At 38.1% G+C, this 9,117-nt stretch overlaps 1 protein-coding gene across 1 annotated transcript in view; it reads right to left on the minus strand.

Moving 5' to 3' along the window:
• Positions 1 to 9,117, minus strand: part of NALCN (sodium leak channel, non-selective) — a 535,846-nt gene that overhangs the window by 211,986 nt on the left and 314,743 nt on the right. The window contains exon 13 of the mRNA XM_006846666.1: positions 5,632 to 5,769. Coding sequence (XP_006846729.1) covers positions 5,632 to 5,769 — 138 coding nt within the window. The remainder of the gene's footprint in view (positions 1 to 5,631; positions 5,770 to 9,117) is intronic.

Genomic DNA, 9,117 nt, shown 5'->3' on the forward strand with positions numbered 1-9,117 from the left:
TTTTGCATGCATATGAGGTTATTGAGAATACCATGGCTTGGGTCAGGCGCACCTTAGTCCTCAAGCTGACATCTTTGCTCTTCAACACTTTGAAAAGGTCTTGTACAGCAGTATATATAGTAGCTCCAAATATCAAGAGAGAGGAAAGGAGTCTTCACATGAAGTATCAATGCTTGTATACAGGATAGATAGGGATGAGCAATTTAGACATTGGCTACCTAAAATAAGGGAGCGATAAAGCCACACAGTGATTCGCTTACAAGGTTTCAAGAGGGAGTTTAGTTCGAGAGTGGGGGAAGAAAGAACGCCCACTGAATAGATTTCATCTTGTCTAGATGGGTCTGGTAAAAAGAGATGCGGATAAGATTCTTATGATTCAATAGTGAATAGTTGTTATCATGACTAATTGCGACGGTCACAATCGTAAAGATAGAAGTTTTGTAACAAAAATGGGGGAGTAGTTAATCTTACAGTCCCGAAACAGAGGACCCTAGAACCATCAAGGGAGAAGAGCACAGCCGAATGCAGGACCTTATCCAGAGAAGCAGTGACACCAGAGATGGAGGCAGAGATGGGGACATGGAGAAAGGGAGCAGCTGAGAACTCTAGATTCATGGAAAGAGAGGGACTGTATGCAGGTGGCCAGGACACTGACTTGCAGAATGTGCCCTTTGTGGTGTAAATTATTATATATGTGTGATTGTTTAAAAAAATAAAGAAAAGTTTTTAAAGAGCTAAAATGAATAGAGAGAAATAATGTTTACTATTTGATGGTACATGGAGGGGATTGTAATCATTGTAATGAAACAAAGCATATGATTTGTTGAATGTAAAACTGATGATCTGCCCTGTAAAGATTCACCCAAATCACATTACAAACTTTAAAAATAAATAAATAAATGGCTTATTCAATCAACGGAGACAGTTGCAAGTGAGTTAGAATTATGTGTGTTAAGACCAGGGCTTTCCTGGGTGGTGCAAAGGTTAAATAAATCAACTGAGAACTGAAGGATGGAAGAGCAGGAGTTCACCAAGAGGTACAGTGGAAGAAATGCCTGGTGATGCACTTCAAATATCAGGAACTGAAAATGTCGTGGAGCACAGTTCTACACTGACACACATGGGGACACTGTGAGCCAGACTTGACTCCATAGTAAGAGGTTTGGACTTTTATTTATTTATTAATTCATTTTTTTCCAGGAGAATATTAAGATACAGCAAGATCAGCAGTTCAAACCCACCAGCTGCTCCTTGGAAACCCTAGACAGGGTTGCTATGACTTGGAACCGATGTAACAACACTTAACAACAGTTGTTGTTGTTGTCAGGTCCCATCGAGTCGGAACCGACTCATAGCGACCCCATGCACAGGAGAATGAAACAATGTCTGATCCTGGGCCAACCTCACTACCGCTGCCACACTTGACGCCATCAATGATGCCACCTGGCCAATCCATCTCATTAGGGGTCTTCCTCTTTTTCTCTGATCCTCCACCTTACCCAGCATGACATCCTTCTCCAACGATTGTTTCCTCTGGACAATACGTCCAAAGTATGCGAGACGAAGCTTAGCCATCTTGGCCTCCAAGGAGCACTCTGGCTGCACTTATTCCAAAACAGATCTATTGGTTCTTTTGGCAGTCCATGGCACTTTCAGTATTCTCACATCTTTCCCAATTTTAAAACAGTTGTTGTTTGTTGTTGTGAAGTGCCACTGAGTCGGTTCCGACCCATAGCGACCCTGTACAGGGTTTCCAAGGGTGTAAGTCTTTAAGGGAATAGAAAGCCTCATCTTTCTCCCACGGAGCGGCTGGAAGTTTCGAACTGCTGACCTTAAGGTTCGCAGCCCGATTCGTAATAGTAAGAAAAAGGAAAAGTTGTGGTGTGGCACAGTAAAATAAGCACTGGACTGCAAGGTTGGAAGTTCATACCCATCAATGGCTCCTTGGAAACTCTATACAAGGTTGCTATGATTTGGAACTGACTTGATGGCACTTAACAACAACAACAACATTAAGATATAGGAGTGTTGGTGTGATGCTGTAGGATAAGCACTGGACTGCCAATTGATAACCCCATCAGTCCTTTCTTGGAGACCTTATAGAGGATCTCTGAGTCACTATGAGTTGGTACTGACTCCATTGCACTGAACAACAACAACACTTAAGATAAAGGTAGTCCTGTGTGGTATTGTAGGATAATCACTGGACTGCTAACCACTAGGTTGGTGGTTCAAACACATCAGTAGCTCCTTGGAAATCGTATACAGCGTCATTATGAGACAGCACTACCTAGACAGCACTGAAGAATAACAGTAAAATAAAGAGATCTCCAAAACAATTTTTGGTGAAAAATTGAACTGCAGAGTAGGCGACGAGTTTGATATGATTTATTCTGAAACTCCTTCCTTGTCCTGGTTTTCAGGAAGGTCACGCATGGTCATATGTGTCGGGGGCTCAGCAAGCCGGATGATTTTAGAGGGAGAAGCTGTATGTACCAAGGACTGACCATTAAGGTGCAGGAGCAGTGCTTTTCAAACTGAAAAATTAATATTAATTCTAAAACTTAATAGTTAAATAATGCATTTAGATGGCATCCTTAAATTAAAAATATTATTTTTATGGACACATAAATGTGTGGGGAATGACTACATTTGGCTGATTTCACTATGTATTTTTCACATTTCAACAACTCTAAATTTGGTGCGTTTTATGACTTACAACACATAATTTAATTTATCTGAAGTCATTTTTTTCCACCGAGTGTTACACAAAGTAGGAGTCTTTTTAGAATGTTGAATTTGATGAAGTGCACTCTAAAAACTAGAAACTGGAGTCTGAAAACCAAGTTGTTGCCTGAGGAAAGGGTGTGAAGAGGAAATGAAAGAAGAGAATGAGAAGAACGGGTCCAAGGAGAGGCATAAATGACAGTTCACACTGGTCAAGAGGGTTGGTTTCAATAAACTCAACACATCTGAATGAACATAACGGCATTTGAGCATCTATTAATCTATAGCCTTAATAGCACACAAAGCCTTATGCAAACTTACAAGAACTTATTAGCTTTAGTGAGATCTATTGTCATCTTCTTATACCATGTCTACAACATCCTCAAGAATATAAACTTAACTCACACACATACGTGACAACCTTGGAAACTATATGCAATGAGCATTGCTGCCCTCATTTTCAGATAGAACCTGGCATGGAGATCAGGGAGGTTGCCTACTTCTCCCAACATCATATATCCAGTGGCCAGGAGGCCTAGAACCTGACTCTAGAATTTTGGACTCCAAGTGTGTACTCTTATAATACTATACCAGATTTACCAAACGGCCCTTGCTGACTGTAATTCTCAACTAATTTACAGATTTTTCAAAATGTTGACAAACATCAACAACTAAAAGTGATTTCAATTTTGAGTTGCAACTTAGAATTCTTTTTTTGAAAATTGCAGTGAAAAAAATAACATGTCATTTGTATGTTAAATAAAATGAATGGATGGAACTGGATATAGATCTTCAAATTGCTTTTTGCATTCTTAAAGTCTCAGCTAAATGCCAAACTACTTCAGTGTGCTCAAGTGGTCTGCAATCAATCTATATAATGGGCTCAATGATAAAGATTTAAAGTGCCCAAGAAGGCTATGAACTAGCTTTATTAATTTAGTTTATTATATAAGTGATCCTTTTACTTATATATACATATATTTAAAATATTACTTGCTCAGTAACTTACTAGGCTAGATCATTATAAATTTGCAGCTCTCATATTTTCTGATTCTCCAACTTATGAATCAACTGTATATTAGAATGTGAAAATTCTTCAAAAAGTAGAACAAAAAATTATATTGTTTTGACAGAAAATATTAGCTATTACTCCTATACATTGATGGCCTCAATAAAACCTATCCTGCAGATGATCCACAATCAACAGTCTTTTAATGAATTCATAATCAATTTATTAGTGAAATGAGTGAATCACATAAACCTACAGGTCCCTGAAGGCAGGAAGCAAAGACCTTGGGCTAATAGATTGCAAACAGTGGTAAGCACCAGGATAGTCCAATCTGTCCAAGAAAGTCAACTCCGCATTCTCACTGCCCAATGCTAAGACTGGTCCTATGTAAGTCAACCTCTTGAAGCCAGAACTTTACATAACAATATTGTCGTTGTGGTTAGGTGCCTTCAGGTTGGTTCCTGCTCATAGCTACCCTGTATAGGGTTTCTGAGGAGGGGCTGGTGAGTGTGAACTGCTAACCGTGCAGTTCAAAGAGACCTTGCGGTCCAGTGCTGATCCTACAGTGCCACACCAGGAATTGTTTCATAACAATATATTCCCATAATATTTTTCATGGATGTGACCTAATTTTTGAAAGCTTTTCCCCAAAGCACATGCAACCTGTATGTTAACAAATCTGTTTCTCAAGCAGTTTTTGAGTCATAGCTATTTAGATCTAGAAGGGACCTTAAAGGTCATATGTGGTTGGATTTATCTCACTGACTCTTGCGCAGAGGCTGCAGTTGATGAAGACATTCCCAGCGACAACTTGAAACTTTATCATCTAGGGAAGCAGCAATAAATAGCAACAAGACTACAGACTCTGGGATCAGATAAACCTTAAAGAGGTTCTGGCTCTTGCCTTTACACTCTGTGACATTGGGCAAATTACTTAACTCATCTGAGCCTCAGTGTCATCATCTGTAAAATGGGAATATTGGATAACTTAGTTGCTGTGAAGATTAGAAATAGTCTCTGAAACAATTTGGCATTCAATAAATAATAGCAAAATCGTACTTCAACAGATCAGGAAAAGCTGTTGTTATGTTTCCTCTGTTTTCGATGACATTTCAAATCCTTATCCTGTACGTTTTAACACAATATTAGAGTTTAAGTTTGTTTCTTGTATATGACACTTAGAAAATGGAGATGTACACTTGACCCTACAAAGACTTGAGAATCACAACCCTTAACATATCATAAGCCACATTTCAAGACGCTTTCCCACACTCCTTCTAACAGAAATACATCCATGACTGTGCTTGCATTATAGATGTCAGTTTCCATTGGATTTCATATGCAGCTTTATCTGTTATTACAATATTTGCAGCTATGTGTTTTTATTTTTCCCTTTCCTCCCACGTGTTTCTTTCAGTTGCATCAAGGCAGTGTGCTGATTTCTGATTAACTGACTGCCCCCTGAGGTCTCCAGGGTCTGTCTTCAGTTTAATTACAGCTGTGAAGAGGGTGTAGTCAAATGGAAACGAGTATCTCTACACCATAAAAAATAATAAAAAATCAAGTTCTGTTCTGATCCTTAGATCATAAGGGGTGAGAATGCTTAGGGATTCTTAAGTTGGTGCGTGAGTGTGGGATTTCAGCTTTGTTTAGTCTTATTTTCTCTCATGCAAACCCTTGTATCTGATGAAGGACGACTTCTCACTTCACACATCCAAAATCTGGTTCCTCACATAGCTTTCAAATAAAAAAAAAAAATTCAATACATATCCTTTCATCCAAATGAACTACTCTGTATTTGTTCTCTGCCTGAAATTGACAACAGACCACATACCTGTTGATGCTTATGCCATTGTGAATTCTAAGATAAAATAAAAAATAAATACTAAACTCACCAGAGTGGCAAAGAGATGGTAGAGAATGAAATAGATGGCAACAAGAGGGGCCCACATATGTCCCACAGCATTAAGAGTTTGGTCCATGACATCTACCCATCCTTCCTGGGTGAGGATCTGGAACATGGACATAAATGCCTAAGGAGGAAAAGAATGGAGGCATTAGCATCAGATTCAGGCTTTCATGCAACTTACAATTCCCGCTCAGAGTTATCTCGGGTAGCGGATGTCACACAGGACAGTGAGGACTTGGATCTTCAGTTTATTGATTACTATCAGATTGATCAGCGAAAACCAAAATCTTACTTCAACAGATCAGGAACAGGTGAGAACAACAATTCTGCAAGTATAATTATTCAATATGGAAAAAGATAAAATAATGAGCCTAAGTTAAAAGGAGATCATTGGTTAGTAAATACTACTGAACCATCCTTTTCTTAATTCTGTAAATCTTTGCATTTTATCTTAAAAAAAATATTTTACACAGGCTATTTAATGTTTTAAATAGGTGACCACACATTCTTGTGCTCAAAGCAACCTGTTTTTATAGTGAATCACATTTCATTATATAAAGGCATACAGGAGAAAAAAAAACTTAATTTTCTTTTTATAGTACTCATCTATCAAATTGTTTCAGTTATATTTAAGGCATGTGACTCCTTAAAAGAGAAGTACTTCTAACTGCTGTTGTCATGCCAAGCAGCTTAAAGAATTCAAACATACCTGTCATAATTTAAAATTTTTTATTTTCAAGGCACTGAGAGATGACCATGTTGGAATCCAAGAATAAAAACCTAGAGCCTTTCAACAAAAGCCAATGAACTCATGTTCTTTCCTCAAAGGTCTTTAGTGAGTCCAAGTACTATATGTATTTCCTTCATATATATGATATATATGCATCTCTGACTCATGTGTTCTGTATACATTGTTGTTACTGTTGTTAAGTGTCTTGAGTAAGTTCAAACTCATAGCGATCCCATATAGGGTTCCCAAGGAGAAGTTGGTAGATTTGAATTGCTGGCCTTGCGGTTCACAGTCCATTGCTGAACCTATAGTGTCACACCACAAGTCCTCTGTACACATTAGTGTCAAGAAATCAAATAGCACATTGCATTAGGCACATCTGCTGCACAAATTCTCTTTTAAAGTATTCAAGAGCGAAAATATCAGTTTAAGGACTAAGGTGGGCCTGACCCAAGCCATGCTATTTTCAATAACTTCATATGCATGTGAAAGTTGAACAGTGAATATGGAAGATTGCAGTAAAATTGATGCATTTGAGTTATCATGTTGGAAGAGAATATTAAAAGTACCAAGGGCTGCCAAAGAAACAAACAAATCTGTGTTGGAAGAAGTACAGCCAGAATGCTCCTTAGAATCCAAACTGATGAGACGTTGTCTCTCATACTTCGGACATATTCTCAAGATGGACCAGTCCCTAAAGAAGGATATCATGTTAGGTAAACTCGAAGGTCAGTGAAAAAGAGGAAGACTCCCAAAGAGATGGATTGGCACAGTGGCAGCAGCAATGGGCTTAAACATGAAAACAATTGTGAGGTTGGCACAGTCATGGGCAGTGTTTCGTTCTGTTGTGTATAAGGTCACTATGAATCGGTACATACTCAATGGCACCTAACAACAACAACAAATATTTCTTAATGACAATTATGATGCTAGCTGGTAAAAGTTGACAATTGCAATCAATTTATAGGCTGCAGTAGAATGCAAACACGTATTGAATTCTCAGGTTTGGGAATTCCATGAAATAAAGGCCAAGATAACGAAAAGATGGACTTAGCCTAAGATAAAAGCTCTATTTCCTTGATAGTATTTTAGAGCCAAAAAGTCCTGACTTACAGTGCCCCTATATAGGGTTTACAAGGAGGGGTTGTTGAGTTTGAACCACTGATCTTGAGATTGGAACTGACCTTGTGATCCAGTGCTTATCCTACAGTACCACACCAGGATCTATATTCTGACTATCCTACAAAGTGTTTTGTTCAGTCAGGAAAGTGTGAGGTATGTTATTATTGTCACTTGACCTCAGCATCATCAAGAACAATATAGGCCTCCTTGAGGTATTAATGAGGTCACTGTACACACACACACACATGCACACATACAGAAATTAGCTCTCCCTCATTGTAGAAATGACTAAAGGAATTTTCCAACACATAATTTGACCTCATAAGTATGTCAGAACTTATTGAGGGCAATTATACTTTCTCTGTATCATTTAGGTTGAATATTTATTATATCCAAAGGAAAAGAGTATGAGTTCCAAATATAATTCACATAAAATTATCAGAATGCTGTATTTTCAACAAGGATATTACCAGCAGAAAAGTGAGTGTTCACGAGCAATAGCTGAATGGCCAAAAAATCTACTTGCATAAAAGAAATCTCACTGGACAGGGATTATGTGTCCTAAAAGTCACAGAAGAGCTTGTGTGTAAGCCCATAATACTCCGCAAATGTATTTCTGGTACCTAGAGACCAAAAATGCACGTGTCCTCTTCAGCTGCTGTGGCATAAACCACCTTAATTTGTTTTCATCTACTGCATTGCCTTTCATGAATACTCAGCTGTTAGGCTTGTGGAGCTGCAGTATGGCTACCTGGTGTTAGAAGATAAGAAATGTGAGCTAAAAGACTGGCGATATCATCTCCTCTTTTCAGAGTTCCAGAAGAAAAAAAATCTAATTTCCTTATAGGTCAGCTACCTGAAAGTTCATATTGTGAAATGCTATGGATTATATTTGAGAGTAAAGCTTTCTAATACAAAGGAATTCGTGTGCTTATAGTTGTTAATAATAATAAAATGGAAGGCAATATTAAGAAATGCTTCTATTCTAGGCTGAAAATTAATTTGTATCCCACTTGAAGGTACCTTATGAGTTGATAATTTATTGAAGGATATAAATTCAAACAGTAGTTTGTTTCATACTGTAAATCAAGTGCATTCCCTGACTTACATTATCCATAGAATTTGTATTCCATGAACAACATGCTTAGTTTACTTATTCAAACAATGATTATGAGTGATTACTAACGGCTTAATGTACTGGGTATTAAGAGGAGTAAGACATGACTTCTTCTTTTAAGAAATTTATAATCAAGAGAGGAAGACAGAGATGAACAGCTCTGACAAAAATCCACAGCCACGGAGTCAATTCAGACACCTAAGCAACCCAACAAAACAAAGAGGAACTGCTACTGAGGGTATCCGAGACTGCAAGTCTTTTGGGAGCAGACAGCCTCAAGTTTCTACTCCAAACAACTGACAGTATAAATCTCCTGTCTTACAGTTAACAGTCCAGTGCTTAACCACTGTGCCATCAGTGATCCGCCTTTAACAAAAGAAAGACTAAACATTATGGTGAGTAAGGGAAATATGTTAAACTAACAAGGAGCAACATATTCATGTTGTTATTGTTAGGTCCCATCATGTTGGGACAGACTCATAGCGACCCTATGCACAACAGAA

This window comes from Chrysochloris asiatica, unplaced genomic scaffold (assembly GCF_000296735.1).
Source record: "Chrysochloris asiatica unplaced genomic scaffold, ChrAsi1.0 scaffold00029, whole genome shotgun sequence".
Classification (NCBI taxonomy): Eukaryota; Metazoa; Chordata; class Mammalia; order Afrosoricida; family Chrysochloridae; genus Chrysochloris; species Chrysochloris asiatica.